General features: G+C 34.8%; 1 protein-coding gene across 1 annotated transcript in view; it reads left to right on the forward strand.

Moving 5' to 3' along the window:
* fbxl17 (F-box and leucine-rich repeat protein 17) overlaps nucleotides 1-22804 on the forward strand; it is a 225870-nt gene that overhangs the window by 102087 nt on the left and 100979 nt on the right. Inside the window, exon 3 of the mRNA XM_028456884.1 lies at nucleotides 20074-20150. Within this exon, the coding sequence (XP_028312685.1) occupies nucleotides 20074-20150 (77 nt within the window). The remainder of the gene's footprint in view (nucleotides 1-20073; nucleotides 20151-22804) is intronic.

The raw sequence follows: 22804 nt of genomic DNA on the forward strand, positions 1-22804 counted from the left end.
CATCTGTCTACGGCAGTATTTCTCAAATGGGGGTACGCGTTGGCACTACAGGGGGTACTTGAGAAAGACAGAGTGGAAAATTAACAAGCAAAAGCATAAAAAATATGGGGTTTTATAAAGTTTATTTTTAGTTAAAAATGATAATAATTATGATAAATGGAAATCCTAATTGGAACATGAACTGAAAATACAAATGTCAGTCTTGGTCCCACACCAGGGTAGAGATATCCGGAAATTATAAAAATTATGGAATTAAATCTATTCAGGAGGCACTAAATACGGTTTAATTCACTTATTTACAAAATGAGATTCTTTAAAATAAGGACTAATACTCATTTATTCCATCATTATGTTCTACTAGTACAGTGCCTTTCAGAAGCATTTATTCATATTGACATTAACAGGAGTTCCACAGTGTGGATGGGGAAATGAATGGGATATATATTTATATATATATTATTTTTTTTGGTAGCCAGAACATCACCAAAATGTAATCAGCTGTTTTTTGACCCATTATCAACATTTCCTGAAAATTTCATCAAAATCTGTTCATAACTTTTCAAGTTATCTTTTGCAGACAGACAACATCGCACTGCATTAGCTTAGCATTAGCATTAGCATAGAGTAGAACACTGATGAAGAAGTCACTGTTGATGACATCATCAGTTAGAACATTCTGACTGGAACTCTGATGACATCACTGTTGATGACATCATCAGTGTTTTAAAACAATGTGTGACAGGAGTTCCACAGTGTGGGTTGGTCATTTCATATTGGTTTTAAATTGGTTTTGGAACGACCAAATTACTCCAACGTTACGGATGCACACACTCGGGGTATTTGGAAGCCGTTGACAAAGTTTCAGGTTGAACACACACTGCGTCGGAGAGATATTTGCTCCACATGCACACACACACGCACACAGCCGTTTCTTTCTTTTATTATTTATTTTTTATTTTTTATTATAGAATTCTGAGCAAAATGTTGTCGTCGGACATACAGTACATACAGTAAGGGGGGACTTGGACTCAGGAATAAGAGAAAGGGGGACTAGAGCTTAAAAGAAAAAGTTTGAGTCCCACTGGTTTATGGGACTCCACATCCCACAATGCAATGCTGGAAACTTTTCCAACAATGTCAATAAAAGAGTGTTTTTTATACTGCATCTTTATCTGATATAAAACCTTTTTATCTTTAAACATCATCGCTGTCATTACTACAATGATCTGAGTGCAGCGCTTTATGTGGATGAAGTTTGGCTTCGTACTGTAACAAACAGGTGGTAGATTAGTTATTCACACCAGCACATAAACACACACACACACACATTTACATCCTTAAACACACACTCACAGACAGATAGCTCAGGTGGTGCAGTGAGCTTCCATGCTGTGTGGATTTGTTTCAAAGCTCAGACATAAAACATAAAACCGAGCTGGCAGAACGTGAGTCGTACTGTTCCAAGCTTTCATTCTGTAGACGGCTATAGAACACACTATATTACACACACACACACACACACACACACACACACACACACACACACACACACACACACACACACACACACACACACACACACACACACGTTCAGTTTATGAACACGGTCATTTGGACGTATTTAAATACGCAGATGTTGCTGGTGTTTTCCACATCAACCCCTGCAGGTTTTTGGCTGAGACGTTAGCTTCCTAGGTCACGATGTAATCCTACAACCGGATGGTGTTGAAATGTTGTGGAATTATTTGTGTTTTGAAATATGTTCGTCTTTACGTGGAGACGTTTTTTAACCGTGTACGGTTAGGTTTGTGTGCGTTTACTCTGAATGACGTCGTCTCCTTTTAAATTTGCAAAAAGAAACTCTGGTAGCTTTTATTTTTTTATGCCACAAATGTGTTTAAATTAGTGATGCACGATATTATCGGCACGTTATCGGCCAATAATGGCTTTAAATTAAAGTATCAAGACATCCGTCATTCTGCTGTTATAATTAATCCATCAAATATCAGACACCATGTGTTCACATGTGGCTCTTTGTCTTAATTTAAATTTTTACCTATTTTTTTTTTTGTCTCATTTTTGCCCCATTTTAAAGATTTTGACACTTTTTTGAGTTTCCTTTTGTCAATAAATATCTATTTTTTTTTTTACCTTTTTATCCAATGTTTGACTTTTCTTTAACATTTTTTTTTTTGCCACTTTTCATCCAAATAACCTACCCTTTTAAATACCACTTTTTTTTTACTCTTTTCTCTACATTTTGCCTGTTTTTGTTGCACATTTTTGCCCTTTTTCACTATTGTTTGCCACATTTGGCCATTTTGGTCACTTTTTTACTCTTTTAGTGCAACATTTTTACCAGTTTTGGCTTGTATAAATGACAGATATCACTACCTGCAGTGTCTTCACTTTAATGTCTTTTTTTTGTGACCAATTTTTATTTCGTTTTTGTGGTATAATTTGAGAGAAAACTCAGGATTTTGGTATCTACATTTACCAGTGAGCTGCTGCTTCTTCTTCTTCTTCTTCTTCTTCTTCTTCTTCTTCTTCTTCTTCTTCTTCTTCTTCTTCGTCGTCGTCTTCTTCTTCTTCTTCGTCTTCGTCTTCGTCTTCGTCTTCTTCTTCTTCTTCTTCTTCTTCTTCTTCTTCTTCTTCTTCTTCTTCTTCTTCTTCTTCGTCTTCGTCTTCGTCTTCGTCTTCGTCTTCGTCTTCTTCTTCTTCTTCTTCTTCTTCTTCGTCTTCTTCGTCTTCTTCGTCTTCTTGTTACTTTGATAATTATTGTGTTTCTTTATGGAGGTGGAGATGATGAACGTTCTCTGCTGGTTTCTGTTCTGGGATGGGATGATAGTGATTATAAATGCAGATGATGTGCGTACGGTGTCATGGGGTATTACATACTGTGGTCCTGTGGCGTGATTCTCACAGTGATAGCGATACCGCATCATTGCACCCACACAGTTGTCTTAGTAAAGCTGTGTGTGTGTGTGTGTCCCACGCTGAGTGTGTAATGAGCAGAGCTGGAGGAAGATTAGGACACATATTCTACAGCTTCTCTTTGAGTCTCACCAGTGGTTCTACTGGTTGGATGGATGACCATCAGCATCCCCCACTGTTCGTCTCCTGTCAGCTGCCTTTGTGTTTCACTACACGATGCTAATGTGTTTGGAGGCTAACGCATATAGCACCCATTGAGAAAGGATTGTGTGTGTGTGTGTGTGTGTGTGTGCGTGTGTGCGTGTGTGCGTGCGTGCGTGCGTGCGTGCGTGCGTGCGTGCGTGCGTGCGTGCGTGCGTGCGTGCGTGCGAACACGGTGAAACACACAAGGAGGTCATCAAAGCCACCAGCAGCACTCGGCCTAATTTTGTTCAGCCGCCAAAATAAACACACAAATTGTTTCCAAAAACGCACAAAATGACAAAATGGACATAGAAAATACGAGACTAAATTATGTATATGAGAATGAAATACATGACAACAAAAATACATAAAAAATGACTCCAAGAACACACAAAACTACATAAAAACATAAAAATTGGCATATAAAATATGAAAAATGCCCATAAAATGAGTTAAATATACAAAATTAACAAAAACACACAAAACAACAACAAAAATACATATAAGGACAGAAAAACACGTAAAACAACTACAAATATCTACAAAATGACAGAAAAACACGCAAAACAACAACAAAAATACACAAAATGACAGAAAAACACACAAAATGACAACAAAAACACATAAAATGACAACAAAAATATACAAACTTGACTGCAAAAAAAATTACAACAAAAATTACAAATAACAATGACTGATAAATAACACAAAGATGTCTGCAAAAATACATAAAAAACGCACAGAAAATACATTAATCATAAAAATTGTTATATAAAATGTACAAAATGACAACAGAAATACACAAATATGACTGCAAAAACACACACAACCTAAAAAACAACATGATAAGAGACAAATATTCAAAATGCCCATAAAATGAGTTAAATATACAAAACGAAGGCAAAAATGACAGAAAAGCTCCGTCTTTGGCTCATTCCAATGCATTTATTTATTGTAGTTATAGGTATGATATAGAGCTGGATTTAATATCTTCTAAATATGTGTCTTTATAATCTAAACCAGATGGAGGTTAAACTGGTGTGAATGTGATTTTTATTATTCTCCAGCCAATGGGAAGCGTTGAATCTTTAGGGCTGAGTGAGGAGAACAAGATGAGCTTTAGTGATGGATGTTTAAGGCACAGAGGATTTATTAATGCCAACCCCACTTCTCCTTTTCTCCATCAGCGCCCTGTTCTCCTTGACGTACCATGAAACGGTTGTTCCTGTTAAATGAGGGTTTTTTGGTGTTTTCTATGCATGTTTGGGCCCGTGCACACTGGCCTGGCTCTAGTTCTGGCTTTGGTTTTGGTTCTGGCTCTGGCTCTGGTTCTGGTTCTGGTTCTGGCTCTGGCTCTGGTTCTGGTTCTGGTTCTGGCTCTGGCTCTGGTTCTGGTTCTGGCTCTGGCTCTGGTTCTGGCTTTGGGTTTGGCTCTGGTTCCGGCTTTGGTTTTGGTTCTGGTTCTGGTTCTGGCTTTGGTTTTGGCTCTGGTTCTGGCTCTGGCTCTGGCTCTGGCTCTGGCTCTGGTTCTGGTTCTAGCTCTGGCTCTGGTTCTGGCCAGCTGTGGAACATCTGTTTTCCATCAATAGCTAATGGCTGCGTGCGTGTCTGTGCAGTCAAACGCCTGCTTCACTCGATGCTCTCGTTGTAATTACCATCACAGCTTTAGCTCCTCCCCAGAGAGAAGTATTGGATTAGCAGCCAGGCTTTATATCTAAAAACTCCAGATTATTTATATTCCAATGTGTAGCTTTTATTAGCAGCATGTGTCGTGTGTGTCTTTATTGGTTGTGTAATATTAAAACAGCATGGTGGGGGTGGGGGTGGGGGTTGGAAGCAGTTTGTGTCGTAAATCAGAGGACGATCCCATCATTATTATTATATGCTCTATGAAACACATGTAATGATTTCACCTGTTATAAAAACATCTGATCCAACGGTCACTGTTTGTTTGCTGTGCTTTTTTCTTGTTGTTTTGTGTGTTTTTGTTGTTGATTTGAGTTTTATTTGTAATTTTTTTCTTGTTGTTTTGTGTATTTTTTTGTTGTTTTGTGTATTTTCTTTCATTTTTGTACCGTTTTGTTCTCCTTTTGTGTGTTTTCACTGCCGTTTTGTGTTTTTGTAGTCATTTTTCATATTTTGTAAATCTTTGTGTCTTTCTCTTTGTTTTTATTGTTGTTAGTGTATTTTGATGCTGTATTGTGTGTTTTCTTTCATTTTTATTGTTTTGTTTACATTTTCTCATTGTTTGGTATGTTTTACTGTCATATGTTTGTTGTGTGTATTGTTTGTTTGGCTGTAAGTTTTGTTGCCGTCAGTTTTGTATGGTTTAGTTATGCTTTTGTGTGTTTTTGGAGTCATTTTTGCATTTTTTGTTGTCATTTTATAAAACTTTCTTTATATTTTTATTGTTTTGTGTCATGTTGTGTGTTTTTGGTTTTCTTTTTGTGTATTTTTTTGGTCTTTTTGTATACTTGTCAGTTATTGTTTTTATTTGTATTAATCTTGTGTATTTTTGGAGTAATTGTGCGTATTTTGTTTATTAAATTAGACCTACAGTTGCCCATGTCTGATATAGATTTTGCATTACAGCAACCTTTGTTTTGGTCTTGTTTTCGAAAACAGAATTTTTGTGTGTTTTTTTTTTGGAGTCATTTTGTAATTTTTTTTGTCTTTTTCTATATTTTTATGTATCTTCTGTTGTTTTGTAAGTTTTATGGTCAGTTTTGTTGTTGTTTTGTGTGTTTTTCTGTAAATTTTGTTCCGTTTTGTTGTCATTTTGACATTCTTTCTGTTCTTCTTTATAGTTTTGTCTGTTTTTGTGTCATGTTATGTGTTTTAGGAGTAATGTTTTGTATTTCTGTTCTTGTTTTGTACATTTTTTTTAATTTAATTTGTGTTAAAGTTGTGTGTTTTGGGTTTTTTTTTGTGTTTTTAGTTTAATTTTGTGCTTTGCAGACACACAAAACTAGACTGCCCATGTCTGAACTCAATAGAAGAGTTAAAATGCACAAATAACAAATCAAATCCTCTCAGTTTAAAATGGAAAGAGTTGAAATAAATGAGCTCAGTCGGTCTTTTTGAAGCAGTTCAGTGTGAACAACATGACAATCATTTGTATTCTGTGACTCGTTTGTATCACAGCAACCTTTGTTTTGGTCTGGTTTCCTTAAAACATCATTTTTGTGTGTTTGCATTAATGATTGTGTTATGAGACGATGGTGATGTACTTTGATGGAAGACTAATGTCTGTTAAAATGATGAGACGTGCTCTGGCATCACCGTGCTGCTAATGCAGCTGCTAATGGACACACGGACACTCCTCTTTATCCCCATCATTCTTCTTTGTGTTGTGTTTATTTGAACCCTGCAGCCTGTTGTTTGTTCTGTGTTCCTCGTTGTTAGGAGTGCACAACAATCCCAGTGACAGACGCTTTAGTGGGAGCAGAAAAAACCCAACAAAAAGCAGATAATAAAGGATTAGAGGAGTCATGCTGCAGAGCATCGATCAGCCACCCTGTCCAGTTACTATCTCTACTGTTCCTGTTCTATCACAGTCTTTAGAACAGTGTGAGTCCATTGATTAGGATCTGTCATCCTGTGTGTGTGTGTGTGTGTGTAAACCAGTGCTGCTAATGAAGCCCAGTCCATCCACATGCAGGAAGGACTTCTCAACAGGAACCGACTTACGAGGCAAATTCATCCTCATTAAAACTATTTAGATGAACACAACACAATATGTTTTGAACAATTTCAGCCCATTTTTGCTTATTTTTACCATTTTTCTGCAACTCCACCAAACTTTCCATATTTTCATCACTTTTTCTTCTCATATTTTTTCTCCTTTTAATGTATTTTTGCTACATTACTCCACTTTCTGCCAAATTTCAATGCCTTTTCTGCACATTTTCAGCACTTATTAACCTTTTCCACCTAATGTTGCATATGATGACTCATTATTGTCACTTTTAACCTCTTTTCACCATATTTAGTGCTTATTTTTGCCAATGTAACCACATTCACCATTTTTCATGCACATTGTTTACCACTGTAAACTAATTGTTCATACTTTTCCCCCAAATTCTGCCACTTTTAAGCCAATATTGACACTTTGAACCCCATTTAATTTCTGTGGTTTTTAAAATCCCATTTCACCACCTTTTGCACCATTTTTGGTGAAATATTATTCAGATGAATAAATAAATGTGGTTATCACAGATTCATAGAACAATGGACCATCATTTTACTGACTTTATGGATGGACCCCAAAAATCTCTCCCCTTTATTCTTCATTTTTGCTTGTTCTGTTGTCAGGAACGGCAATAAACACGAGTCCTCAACAGGAACCGACTTATGAGTCAAATTGATCCTAATTAAAACTATTTAGCTGAACTCAAACGTTCCTTCTCTACATCATCGCGTTGGGGAAATTAAACCGTGACGTGTGGCGTTGTGTAGAATTAGTTGTTAAATGTGGTTGCCCTCCCACCCGTCCATCAACACCAGCCTCCTCCTGTCCTCTTCATATCCATTAGCCTAATGAACACGGCACATGGCATGCAGCGTTGTTCAATTTTGTTGTTGTTTTGTCTGTTTGTGCTGCTGTTTTGTGAGTTTTTAGAGTCATTTTTGTGTAATTTTCTGTCATTTTGTAAATTTTTCTGCCTTTCTCTATATTTTTGTGTTTCTTTTGTTGTTTTGTAAGTTTTATTTTCATTTTTTGTGTTTTTCTGTAATTTTTGTAGAAATGTATTCTCTTTTTGCTTGTTTTTGTTGCTGTTTTGTGTGTTTTTCTGTCATTTTTGTCTCGTTTTGCTCTTTTATGTGTTTTGTTGCTTTTTTGTGAGTTTTTGGAGTCATTGTTGCTTATTTTGTTGTCATTTTGTAAATCTTTGAGTCTTTCTCAATATGTTGCGGTATCTTTTGTTGTTTTGTAAGTTTTATTATCAGCTTTGTGTGTTTTTCTGTAATTTTTGTACCTATTTGTTATCCTTTTGTGTGTTTTTGCTGCTGTTTTGTGTGTTTATGGAGTCATTTTGTGTATTTTGTAAATCTCTCTGTCTTCCTCAGTATTTTTGTGTATCTTTTGTTGTTTTGTAAGTTTTATTAACAGTTTTGTGTATTTTTCTGTCATTTTTGTACCTTTTTGTGTGTTTTTGCTGCTTCTTTGTGTACTTTTGCCGTCATTTTGTGTATTCTGTGGTAATTTTTGCGTGTTCTGTTGTCAGGAACGGCGATAAACACGAGTCCTCAACAGGAACCGACTTATGAGTCAAATTCATCCTAATTAAAACTATTTAGCTGAACTCAAATGTTCCTTCTCTACATCATCGCGTTGGGAAAATTAAACCGTGCCATGTGACGTGTGGCGTTGTGTAGAATTAGTTGTTAAATGTGGTTGCCCTCCCACCCGTCCATCAACACCAGCCTCCTCCTGTCCTCTTCATATCCATTAGCCTAATGAACACGGCACAATTTCCTGCCATGGGGACCAACATGGCATGCAGCGTTGTTCAATTTTCTCTGTTTAGATGCTTCCAACTAACACACACACACACACACGTGCACACATTTATCGTGTTTGTATGTGCGCTTTTACAGAGAAAACAGGCAGCAATGCCTTGATAACTCTCATTAAAATAGATGGAGGTAATCAAAGTGCAGAGCAATTAGCTACGGCTGAGTGGGCGGATGGTGGATGGTGTGCCGTGCACTACTGTGTCGGCTCTATTGGTAAACATCATGATAGTGCACGTGGACACAGAGGAGAGGAGTTACAGTGTCCTGATATTAGCTGATACTTAAAGACGGAGTGATCCTCCTTCATCTTTAGGCTTTTTTAAAAGCTTTATTTATATATTATATTAATATATTTAGTCTTTTTAAATGCTTGGTCATTAACATTGATTTTTTCATATTTTAAATGAGAAATTTAGGAAAAGGTAGAATTTTACTTTTATTTCAAATCAGGAAACTTTTTTTTTTTTTTTGTTGTAATTATTAAGCGTGTATTGGTCCAATATCAGCAAACAATTTAAAATAAGTGAGTATTGGATTATATCAGCCAGCATCTAAAATCTACAATATAAAATATATTGTTTTTAATTGATTTATGGGTTACTTTTATTTGTATATTACTATTAATTTAGTGTTCTTTACATGCCTTTTCTATGCATTTTCTTAATAATAGCTTTTTATGTGATTGCTAATTTTCATAAAAAAATTAAGAAGAATGGTTACATTTTTATTTTTTTTCACCTTTTTTTTTTAAAACTTTTTGTTTTGTTTTGTTTTTTACACTTTGTTGCGATGTGGGGTGCAGCAGAAAAAGTACATAATTAATGTATTCCTGCTGTTTAAACTTTAGCTACTGTATATCAATGTCTGCCTTAAACTGGAAAATGCATCTAAAAGTGCAATAATTGATCAAATATAAAAAAATAAAAAGTGCTTATTTTCCTGTCAAAGTTATAAAAGTCTATTTAATATTTTTCTAAGAATGAAAGATGCATATGCATGAAAATTTGAGGAAAAAAGGAAACAACATTTTTATAATTTGCTAAAATATCTCGACATTTACAATAAAGTGAAACATAAACGAATGTTAGTGGTTAGAATGTTGTTTTCTGCTGAGTGTAAAGCTCGTTTTATAGAGTAATACAATAAATAATTGTCCTGAACCAATACACACACACACACACACACACACACACACACACACACACACACGTAACGTTATCTCCATCTGCTCATGTATTGTGTTATGGCTGCAGTAGCTGAGCTGACTGTAGAGGTAGATATAGTGATGATGGCGTTGGTTACATTTACTGGTCACTATCTCACCACTACGTCCTCGGGGGAGGGGGGAGGGGAACCAGGGGAGGAGGCGTAGGGTGGGTAACTGCCTGCTACAACAGAGAGAGGAAGCCCAGTGATGTCAGATTTGCTTTGGTTTCCGCGGGCAACGCTGTAGCAGCTTTAAAACACTGCTTGTGCATGTGCATCACGGACGCTGTTGGCACGGCAACAGGACGGACTTCAAGTGAATAAAGTGGCTTTTAACCTCACAAAGTGCTTCCGTGGCTTCTTATTTGTTTGTTTTTCACACACAAACTGCTACTTAGTCACTGACAATAGACTTGTTTAAATATTAACAATCATATATGATACAATGTTTACTATACAGTGATAGTTTGGATCATTTTATCGAGCATTGGTTCTCAACCTTGGGTCACAGATGCCTGAAAGAAACTAAGATGCCATATTTTTGATCCTTTTAATGCATTTTTGCTCCCATTTCTGCCATTTCTCCATCAACATTAAAAATTTTTTTTCCACTTTTCCACCCTCTTTTCACCATATTTCATGCTTATTTTTGCCAATTTAACCACATTAATAATTCATCATGCCTATTATTTGCCAGTTTAAACTAATTGTTCCTTCTTTCTTCCAACTTCTGCTACTTTTAAGCCAATATTGACACTTTTAACCCCTTATAACACTTTTGCGTTCCATTTTTGGCCTCTATAATTTGATGATGATAAACCAATGGGTTACAGACATTTTAACCTTAAACAAACCTTGAAAAATAACCTGTATAAATCCAGTTGCCAGCCATTTTCAGAACGGCTACCGCCCTCACTGCCACCCATTTTAGAGCATTTTGACTGATTTTTAAAGGCTCACAGAATGTTTTGACAATCCGAAATCTAAAACTCTACTTTTATCAGAATTGTTTATGTTTTTGTGTTTTTAGCTTGTTTTGTTCTTCCGTAATCAGCAGTTGAATAGAGGCAAGTTTCTGCCACCTCCATGCACACCAGTCTATAGACGTCACTGAGTTCAAAACAGACTTTATGTTTTTTAATTGCATAATAATCATTGGTTCAACTTAAACATAGACCGATTCTACAATGTATCGTAGTGCTTATAGCAGAGTTATAACAGTTTTTGATTTTTACATTAGTTTCAGTTCTTATTTCACTTTGACTTTGCATTTTTAAATCACTTGATTTTTTTTATTAGTATTTAGAGAATTGCTAGTTTGTATTTGTTTTTCTTCTTGAAAATGCTTAGCTTTAATTTAGTTTTAATTTGTTTTAGTCTTTGTGTTAGTTTTTGTTTGTTTTAGTATTTTTTTTTCCATCGAACTTTACACACTCATATTCAAATAAATCCCAAATCGTACTCTGTTGCTTTCTCCCAACTTGTGTTGTAGCCAATAAATAGATTAACCTAACACGCTTATGATTAAAATACATTTAAGACAAAAACCAAAGACGTCATGGCTATATTTTAAGTTAGTTTCAGTTACACACAATGCAGTTTTTATCTTTGTTTCAGTTAACGAAATTTTTTTTTTTACTAAATTTAAACGTGTCCTTTTGTTTTAGTAACATATACATATACATATATAACTATAATAACCCTGGTTTATAGTTGATATTTTAGATGCATGCTGATATAATCTTATACTTGGTTTTTTTTGCTGATATCGGACTGAGATCTATATTGAAACACACTCTTCTGATGAAGTTCCAGTTCTTCTTCTCTTGATATTGATTAGTGGTGTTGACGAGCTGCTAGGTTTTTTGGAAACATAATTATATATATATATATATGTGTATGTGTGTGTACCTGTGGTGGAACACAATGGGAATCTGATTCTACGACTCTCTAGCACTGGGAAATCATCCAGGCCCAATTACTGAAGCCGACCCTGTTTCACTTTACTTTTCACCAAATGAAAAACACTCAGTTCTACCTCAACCTGGAATTACATTCCTGTCACGTTTACAGTCAAACATTGAAAAAATATGTAGAAAAGGCCTTTTTTCTTGGTTATTTTTGGTCATTACTTGTTAAGAAAATATGCTGTGTGAAGTCAATCAAACATCTTTTCCTTTTGGACAAGATAATGTTCAAAATGTGACAAATTTGTCAGTTTTTTTTACACTTGTTGATCATACATGGCAACTTTAATCACAGTGTTTGTCTGATCTACAGTCAAATAATGAACATCTATGTCAGCATTTAGAATAAAGTCCAATGTGAGCGTTTACACAGGGAAGAACAAAGGAATTTATTTGTTTTTGTGGTTGTTTTGTATGATTTTTCTCTTATTTTTTATATTCTTGTTTTGTGTCTATCTGTAATCATATTTGATTTTTTATTCTCATTTTGTGTGTTTTTCTAAAATATTTGTTTATTTTTGTGTATTTAGTTGTAGTTTTGTGTTGTTTTGGCGTCACTTTGTGTATTTTTGTTTTTATTTTGTGTGTTTTTTGTCATTTGGTGTATTTTTCTGAAATGTATTTTTTTGTAGTCAATTTGTGTATTTTTATTGTAATTTTGTGTTGTTTTGATGTCACTTTGTGTTTTTTGGAGTCATTCTGTGTATTTTTAAAATTAATTTTGTGTATTTTTGGTGTCATTTTGTGTATTTTTTTGAAATGTATGTTTATTTTTGTGTATTTTGTTGTAGTTTTGTGTTGTTTTGGAGTCACTTTGTGTTTTTGTTGTTTTCTTGTGTGGTTTTTGTCATTTGATGTATTTTTCTGAATTTTTTTTTAATCAATTTGTGTATTTTTGTTGTAATTTTGTGTTTTAGCGTCATTTTGTGGTAATTTTTTTGCTGTTTTTTTATGTGTTTTTTTATGTGTTTTTTAGAGTTATTCTGTGTATTTTTAAAGTGAATTTGTGTATTTTTCTTAAATGTTTTTTTAATCAATTTTTGTATTTTTATTGTAGTTTTGTGTTGTTTTGGAGTCACTTTGTGTTTTTGTTGCAATTTCGTGCATTTTTTAAAATTAATTTTGTCTATTTTTGGTTTCATTTTGTGTATTTTTTTAAATGTATGTTTATTTTCGTGTATTTTGTTGTAGTTTTGTGTTGTTTTGGAGTCACTTTGTGTTTTTGTTTTGATCTTGTGCATTTTTTTAAATTAGTTTTGTGTATTTTTGGTTTCATTTTGTGTATTTTTCTGAGATGTATTATTTTGTCAATTGTGTATTTTTATTGTAGTTTTGTCTTTTATTGGACTCACTTTGTGTGCTTTAATTTGTAATTTTGTGAGGTTTTTTGGAGTCATTTTGTGTTTTTGTTCCATTTTGTGTTTTTTATTTATTAATTTTGTCTATTTATTTTAGGGCTGCATAAAATCAGATGGAGGGCCGCATTTGGTCCCCAGACCACCAGTTGCTCATGTTTGTCTTTGACATTCAGTCACACCACTAAATGCATCTTATTGGGGCCTGATTTTAAATAAATAATAATAAAAATAAGTGTTCTCGAATGCTTTTTTATTTCACTTCATTTTATTTCATCACCTGCACAAATTGTCAAATCAGACATTTTCAAACATGTTTCTTTTCGTTTATTCTAACGTGTGTTTTTCTTTAGTATCATCACGTGTTTCTTTTCTGTGATATTATGTTTTTATATCAGTTAACATAAATAAATAAAAGTCTTGTCCCAGAGTTTATTGATCTCCATGTGGAAGCAGGACTTTATACTTTATATAGATTTATTAGTCATGTAAAGAAAATTTACTGCTGGAATGATTTTGCTGGAGCGTTTTTTTTATTCTGCAGAAACATAAACCGAATAGGCCGCCGCCCTCTCGTCCCTGTGGCTCCGCCCCCTTTCCATTTCATTAAGTCTAAAGACGGAAGTCTGAAGTGTTTTTATGTTTTCCACCTTTCTCCAACCTTCAGCTGCTGTTCTTCACACACCATGTTTCATTTCTGTCTGTGGTCTGTCTGTATGTTGTGTGTTTGTCTGTATCTCTGTCTGTTGTTTGTCTGTCTGTTGTTTGTTTGTTGTCTGTCTGTTGTGTGTCTGCCCGTTGTGTGTCTGTTGTGTGTTTGTTGTGCGTCTGTCTGTTGTGTGTTTGTTTTTTGTCTGTCTGTTGTGTGTTTGTTGTGCGTCTGTCTGTTGCGTATCTGTGTGTTTGTTGTCTGTCAGTTGTGTGTTAGTTGTGCGTCTGTCTGTTGTCTGTCTGTTGTGTGTTAGTTGTGCGTCTGTCTGTTGTGTGTTTGTTGTCTGTCTGTTGTGTGTCTGCCCATTGTGTGTCTGTTGTGTGTTTGTTGCGCGTCTGTCTGTTGTGTGTTTGTTTTTTGTCTGTTGTGTGTTTGTTTTTTGTCTGTTGTGTGTTTGTTGTCTGTCTGTTGTGTGTTTGTTGTGCGTCTGTCTGTTGCGTGTCTGTGTGTTTGTTGTCTGTCAGTGGTGTGTTAGTTGTGCGTCTGTCTGTTGTCTGTCTGTTGTGTGTTAGTTGTGCGTCTGTCTGTTGTGTGTTTGTTGTCTGTCTGTTGTGTGTTAGTTGTGCGTCTGTCTGTTGTGTGTTTGTTGTCTGTCTGTTGTGTGTTAGTTGTGCGTCTGTCTGTTGTGTTTGTTGTGTGTCTGTCTGTTGTGTGTTTGTTTTTTGTCTGTTGTGTGTTTGTTGTCTGTCTGTTGTGTGTTTGTTGTGCGTCTGTCTGTTGCGTGTCTGTGTGTTTGTTGTCTGTCAGTTGTGTGTTAGTTGTGCGTCTGTCTGTTGTCTGTCTGTTGTGTGTTAGTTGTGCGTCTGTCTGTTGTGTTTGTTGTGCGTCTGTCTGTTGTGTGTTTGTTGTGCGTCTGTCTGTTGTGTGTTTGTTGTGCGTCTGTCTGTTGTGTGTTAGTTGTGCGTCTGTCTGTTGTGTGTCTGTTGTGTACTACTACTAACCTGCAGTGTCTCATCCTCTTTGTTCACAACCCATTGTCATCAGTGAGATAAACAGAAGCTACTACACATACACGCACACATACACACACACATACACACACAGCCTTTATGATAAATGTGTTTGTGTGTTTTTAAACATTATTGTTGTTGTTTATAGTCTGCTTAGAAACAGAACTGTCTGTACCATAGAAAAGGAGTTTAGTTTAACAATTAAAACAACACACACACACACACACACACACACACACACACACACACACACACACACACACACACACACACACACACACACACACACACACACACACACACACACACCACTCTGGAATAATAACACACACACAAAAACACAAGGTTTCCACTCTAAGTTCATCATTTTCTGTCAAATATTGTTATATTTAGTGTTTTATTATATTTTATGTTTTTTATTATATTTAATGTTTTTTTACATTTTATGTTTTTTATTATATTTAATGTTTTTTTATATTTTATGTTTTTTATTATATTTAGTGTTTTATTATATTTTATGTTTTTTTATTATATTTAGTGTTTTATTATATTTTATGTTTTTTTTATTGCAGTTAAATTTCTGGGAAAATGTTAAAAATCTACATTTATTGGAAATTAATCAAAATGTGTTTTTATCTATTGTCTATTTTTTGTGTGTTTGTTTTTGTGTGTTTGTTTATAAACTTCTTTCTTCTGTCCGTCCTTCCTTTCTTCCTTTCTTCCTCTTTCTTTCTTTCTTTTTCTTTTTTCTTTTTCTTTTCTTTTTTCTTTCTTTCTTTTTTCTTTTTTTACTTCTTTATTTTTTTTCTTTCTTACTTCTTTATTTTCTTTATTTTCTTTCTTTCTTTCCTTCTTTCTTTCTTAACTTCTTTTTTCTTCCTTTCTTTACTTCTTTCTCTCTTTCTTTCTTTCTTTCTTTTTTTTTCTGATTATTATTCTTCATAAATGTTGTGATTTATTTTTAAAAACCTTTATTAACTCATTTTCCACTGTTGATAGGTTTTGTTGTCGAGGGAACCAAAGATGAAATATTTGATGTATTACAGTAATTTTCATCAGCAGGAGTGGCAGTAAACTATAGAATAAAATAAGAGTTTGTTATTGATTGAAACAACGATGAAACTTTGCTCATTTCATGATTGTTTTTATTATAACAGTGAACGCACCGTTTATCAGTTCACTTTAAAGTATTGTTTTTTAACTACACTTCATAGAAATGTTTTCATTTTAGTCACTTTACTTTATTTAGCGATGTGTACAACATGGGAAACAATGTGTTTAACATGTATTTATTTATTTATTTCATCAATTTTAGAGATTAATATTGATTTTTTGAAATTGTTACTAAAAAATGATGGTGATATAATGTATTAATAGATTTTTCCCACCCCTATCTGTGTGTGTGTGTGTATAGTTGTGAGACAAAGGGCCTATGGCGTGACAAAGACTAGCGACAGTTTAACTGTTTGCCTTCGGCTATTTTTTTTGCTGACGGTGCAGAAACGCTGATTCTGGCTTCGGTTGAAACATCATAAAAATGACCGTGTATTATTTATTCTTCCCTCTATCACTGATGCTCACACTCATCATTCACATTAGAAGTTAAAACTAGATCAAAACTAGTGTTTTGTTCACATAAAGACCTGTTTCTGCTGCTCTTTAGTGTTAAAACACGTCGTAGTTATAATATTAGTGACGTTTATTCATTGATTTCACGTCTTATATTTAATTCTGATCAAGTGAATGGAAGGATTTGTGTTTACAGTTCAAATCATCTTTTAACTTTAAAGTTTAATCACAGCGTTTTGTTATTTTGTGTTTTGTTATTGTTTTGTGTGTTTTTGTTTTGTGTATTATTGGAGTTATTTTGTGTGTCCTTGTTGTTATTTAGTGTGTTCTTGTTATTTTCTGTGTTTTGTTGTTGTTTTGTGTGTTTTTGTTGTTATTTTGTGTGTTTTGTTGTTGTTTCATGTTGTTTTTTGTTATTTTGTGTGTTTAGTTGTTGTTTTGTGTGATTTGTTGTTGTTTTGTGTATTTTTGGAGTTGTTTTGTGTCTTCTTGTTTTGTTGTGTTTTTTGGTGTTGTGTTTTGTTGTCGTTTCGTGTTGTTTTTTGTTATTTTGTGTGTTTTGTTGTCGTTTTGTGTGATTTGTTGTTGTTTTGTCTATTTTTGGAGTTGTTTTGTCTTCTTGTTGTTTTGTTGTGTGTTTTGTTGTTATTTTGTGTGTTTTTGGCGTTATTTTGTTTTTTTTCTTGTTATGTTTGTTGTTATTTTGTGTGCTTTGTCGTTGTTTTGGAGTTGTCGTTTTGGAGTCATTTTGTATGTTTTTGTTGGCGTTTTGTGCTTTTTTTCTCTCATTTTGTGTGTTATCCTTGTTGTTTTGTAGTCGTATTGGTTTTTTTATTGAGTAATTTTGTGTATATTTTTTTGAATTTTGGTTTTCTTTTTATTGTGTTTGTACTTGTGTGTATTTTTCTGTAATTCTGTGTGTTTTTGTTGTTTGTGGAATCATTTCATATACAGGTATTTGTTGTCCTTTTGTGTATTTTTCTGTAATTTTGTGGGTTTTTTTTTTTTTGTTTGTTTTGAGCAGTTGTTTTTTGTGTGTATTTTTCCATCATTTGATGCATTTTTGGAGTCATTTGGCATTAGTTATGCTTATGCATTTACTTGTTTTCTTTCTTTCTCTGGATCTTTTCGACCTTCTTTGAGTCTCTTTTCTTTATCACCGCCCACTCCACACTGACCCTTCACTCCTTCAATTTGACTTCTGTATTTTCATCTTATTATTTTGTTTTATTTTTTTAGCCGTTCAATAAATCATAAATTATTTGTTATGTAATTAAGTAATTGATTTCTTCTTCTGTGTTTTGGGCGTTATTATAGCTTTTCTATTTTGTAAAAATCATTGTATATTTGTCCTGATTCTTTGCTGTTTTCTGGATTTTCCTGATGCAGCTCATGTTTTCCAGTAAAGACATTCTCAGCGTGTTCTTTCTCTCTCTCTCTCTGACTCTATCATTCATTGATGTCTAATCTAATTGCTTTAGCTCTGACCTGTGGGACCTGGTCACAGTAACAAGCTCCCAGTGGATGCTTCCTCAGTCTCTGAATAGATGCTTTTTCATTTTTAAACCAACACCTTCCACTGAATTCATTTATTAGCCGTTCTAAATAATGCTGCAGTCCGCAGACGCTCAGCGTGACATTATCTAAGAGTTTTAACTGGATCTCATCTGAAGGTCTAAAGTTCTCCAGGTCTGATTAAAGGAAAGCAGTGAATTATTATTTTATTAGAGTACAGTATTTTGTGTACATTTGTTATTCATTGTATATTTATTAGTTATTTTTGTGTATCATTTCTGTTTTTTATGTTTTTTTCTGTCATTTTGTGTGTTTTTGGCGTCATAATATTGTTTTGTTTTAAATGTTGCTTGTTTTTGTTGATATATTGTGTATTTTTCAGTTTTTTGTGTATAATTGTTGTCTTTTTGTGTATTTCTGTAGATTTGTATGTTATGAAATTAAAATCCGCTGATAGTGCAGGTGTGATAGTGAACAAGTGTGTGCGTCATCATAATATCTTTAATAGTAACGTACATTCTGAGCTTTATTCTAAAGAACAAACCATGGAGATGAAGAAGCTCCGTATGGTTCCCATGTGTCTCCTCAGTGTCGTGAAGCTAAGCTGCTACACACACACACACACACACACACACACACACACTGAGGTGCTTTTCCATCCACTCGCCTCTTCTTCTTTTTGTCTCATAAATGTTGATGATGTCACAGCAGCAGCAGCGTGGTGGTGCTGGTGTAGATCAGAACATTTTTATCCTGAAGGTTAATGGTTCAAACGCTGAGATCAAAATAGACTTGTTTCACACACTATTCTCATTAGAGGCATTTAAAGAGAATTACTTTATACACATACTCTGATCTCCCCCCAGGCGCTCCCTGGAGGCCTCATTCTCTTTCATATCCTCCAACACACACACACACACACACACACACACACACACACACACACACACACACACACACACACACACACACACACACACACACACACACACACACACACACACACACACACACACACACACACACACACACACACACACACACACACACAGACTTATGCAGTGGGCTGCATGCAGATAGTTTCCTTTGATGTAAACCCGGCTGCATCTAATATCTAACACATACACTCACATGCACTCCATCTCATTTTCTGTATTTTTCTATATTTTTACATCATTTCATGTGTTTTTGTGGTTGTTTGATTATTTTTCTGATATTTTTGTTGTTGTTTTGGGCTTTTTTTCTTTTATTTTTGTTGTTTTGTATAGTTTAACTTTTTTCTTTGTAGTCATCTTGTTTTTTCTTCTTCTATGGGGTATTTTTTTGTATATTTGTTGTGTTTTTGTGAATTTTTGTTTTCCTTTTACTATTGTTGTGCTTTTGTGTATTCTGCAATTTTGTCAGTTTTTGACAGTTTTTGTTTGGTATTTAGAGTCATTTTGTTTATTTTTGTTTTGTTTTTGAGTCATTTTGTGTGTTTTTGTTTCCAGTTATTTCTTTATAGTCGTCTTTCGTGTTTATGAAGTGATTTTGTGTATATTTGTTGTCCTTTTTTGTCTTTTTTTTTCCCCTATAGAACTGCTTCTTCTGTATTTTTCCACAATTTTATGCATTTTTGGAGTGATTTTGTCACATTTGGTTATTTTTTCTGGTATTTTTTGTACTTTTTTTTTTTTCTCTCATTTTGTTTTGTACAATTTAACTTATTTCTTTGTTGTCATCCTGGGTTTTTTGGAGTATTGTTGTGTATTTTTTTGTTTTATTTTGCTATTGTTGTCCTTATGTGTATTATTCTGTAATTTTGTGGGTTTCTGTTGTTTTTTTGTGTTTTTGTTGGGTATTTGCAATCATTTTGTGTGTTTTTGTTGTTGTTTTGTGTTTTTTTTCTTTCTAGTTATTTTTTTTTAGTTGTCTTGTGTGTTTATGGAGTGATTTTGCATATTTTTGTCATCCTTTTATGTATTTTCTTTCATAATGTAATTGCTCTGTGTATTCCTGTAGTTTTTAGTGAAGTTTTACTGGTTCTTGTATATTTTTCCGTCATCTTTACGACAAGATCATTCTTTACTTTTCTGCGTCTTTGTGGATTTGTTCGGCTCCGCTTCATGTTTCTGTTGTTGCTGAATGTTTGACGTGTGTTTTTTCTTTTTGTTTCTCTGCAGGTGTGTGGAAATCATCGCCAAGGAGGGGCGGAGCCTGAAGGAGCTCTACCTGGTGTCCTGTAAAATCACGGATCACGGTAGGAAACGTCCAATCCCTTTGTTACCATCAAACGCTGATATTATTATTATTATTATTATAGTCAGAGTGGTTATTGCTCACATTCTCCGCCATGATTGAGGGCTCATTTAGTTTTTACGGCCTCTCTCTCATGAGTTTAGCTAACAGTAAAATTGTTATTGAAAAGTTTCAGCGTGTGGTAATGTGAGGATTGGCTTCACACGAGGATTGTTTAACGCTGCGCTGCTTCATCGTTCATGTTTAATGTGTTTGTTTTACCTCCACCTATTTACAACAGCCTCCATTTAGTTATTTATTCCTTTATTTGTCTGTTAGCAGCATTACGTCAAAAGTCATTTATTCATTTTGACAACATTTTAACCAAAAATAGACCTTACGCCACGTGTGTCAAACTTAGGGTGCGGGGGCTAAATTCGGCCCTTTAGGGCGTCCTAAACGGCCTGCAGGAGAAAGTAACAATGACAGAGAAAACATGAATTATTGTGTAAATTACATAATAATTCAGTTCATTCCAAATCCACAAACTCAATGAAACTCTACAATATTTGCAGGGCTCACAGTTTTCCCACGCTTATAGCACATCATGGCAGTCATTTTTAATCTGAAATTTTATTAAGATCCTGACATTTTTCTTAAATTTTCCCACAAACTTTCCCCAAATTAATTAAAAATTTGTCCCAAAATCAAGGAAATGAATTTAATTTATTGCTTTGATATCGTCAGTGCTTCACATACTTTATGTGTCATTCATACTGTAAATTAGAACACGTTAATGTTAAAATTGCTTTTTGCTGCCTCAAACCTGTGAGTTTGGGCAAGGCATTTAATAAACATGGCAACTTAATGTGCTTTACATGATTAAAACGTGCAACAGAAATCATTTAACAGTTTAAACATCAATGAGAACATTAAAGACTTTGTTACCAAAGACAATCACCTCCATCTTTCCCATATTCCCTTCATTTGCGCGTCTGAATATAAAAGCACCACCAACCAGACTCCCCTTCTTTTCACCATCAACCATGAAGGACCCCAGTAAAATCGATGCTCTTTACTTTCTGTGGAAGCTGAAATGCCGTCAAACCGCTTGACGTCGGCTTTTGATATTTTCAACTCAAGCGAATGACGAATGTCACGGAAAATCTGGACATTCGGATCAAACCGTGCCGCCCAACAGGAGAATAATTCGTCTATTGCATCCCATTAACTTTGTATGTATTCTGGTAGGAATGGGATCCACACAAGGTTCCTGCTGCTTAACAGAAGGTTTTCCTTGTCGCCATGATGAATTCATGTTGGGTGTGGGATACATATGTATGTGTATATACGTATATATGCATTTGTGTGTATCCATAAAATGAAGAGTCCGTCCTTAAGACTGCTCTACTGTAAAGTGTCTTGAGATACCATTGGTTATGATTTGGCGCTATACAAATAAAAGATTGATTGATTGATTGGTTGGTTGATTGGTCACGCAAATATTTTGTGACGCGTCCGGTGTGAACACAGCATAACAGTTGTGTAAAATTTGTCCTAAAGGAAGCATATAAAGGCTAAACAGAAGGGGTCCTAGAACAGAGCCCTGAGGAACCCCACAGGACATTGGTAATTTGTCAGATTCAAAGTTTCCAATGCTTACAAAGTAACTTCACTTCTCCAAGTAGAACTTAAACCATTGCATTACTTTTGCGTTTAGTCCAACCCACGTTTGTAATCTGTGCAACAAAATGTTCTGGTTCTCAGTATCAAATGCAGCAGTTATTTTTTCTGTAGTTATTGCCCTGGTTCTGTTTTGAATGTTGTGCAGGAGTAGGGGGTACATGAGTTCAGGTTAAATGTCTGAAGGGGTACAGGACTATGAAAAGTTTGTGAACCACTGGTCTAGAGTTGGCCAGTATAGATTCATCCAGTGTTACTACTTTAACAACCTGTTTTACACCATGGAAGATTCCATCATTACATTTGGGAGGGGATCGCATCAATATACTGATTCTGGATCAGTTTCTAATGGTTTGAGTTCTTGTGTTGACTTTTATTTAGTTTTTTGTTTTGCCTCAAACTTTGAAAACAACACAAACAATAAAAGCAAGCATTGTTGTCTTGGTTTGTATCACCATAGTGTGTTTTGGAGAAGATCAGTGAAAATATTGTTTAGTTGCGTGACGTAGTGTGCGTGTTTGTCTGCTCCGGCTATATGTGTGTGTGTGTGTGTGTGTGTGTGTGTGTGTGTACTTGTGTGTGACTTCCAGGCAGTGTGTTTTTTTACGATCCGTCCCTTTTGCATCGTCTCCTTTTTCTCATTTCGTGTTCCTCTCTGCGCTGCTCGATGCCATGGTGTCGTTTGGTTTCCAGGGTCTGAGAGTCTTTCATCAGTTACATTCTGACTCTCAGTCGGAGCTCTTCAGCATCAGGAGCTCAGAGCTAACGTTACCCACGTGAATTACTTCCTCTGTCTGTTTGTTTACTCCGTGCGCTGCTGTTTGCATCTCTTCAAACTGTGTTTCTGCCACATTTATAAACTCAGCTCTAAAGTAAGGAAACGTGTTCAAATGTCGGGTATATTTCTTTCTCAGTCAAAGGCAGAATAATCTGTTTTTAATGGAAGCAACCTACAGCCTCAGCTCAGAGGCTCCTCCCACAAATACGGCTCCA

The sequence above is a fragment of the Gouania willdenowi genome, chromosome 9, assembly GCF_900634775.1.
Source record: "Gouania willdenowi chromosome 9, fGouWil2.1, whole genome shotgun sequence".
NCBI lineage: Eukaryota > Metazoa > Chordata > Actinopteri > Blenniiformes > Gobiesocidae > Gouania > Gouania willdenowi.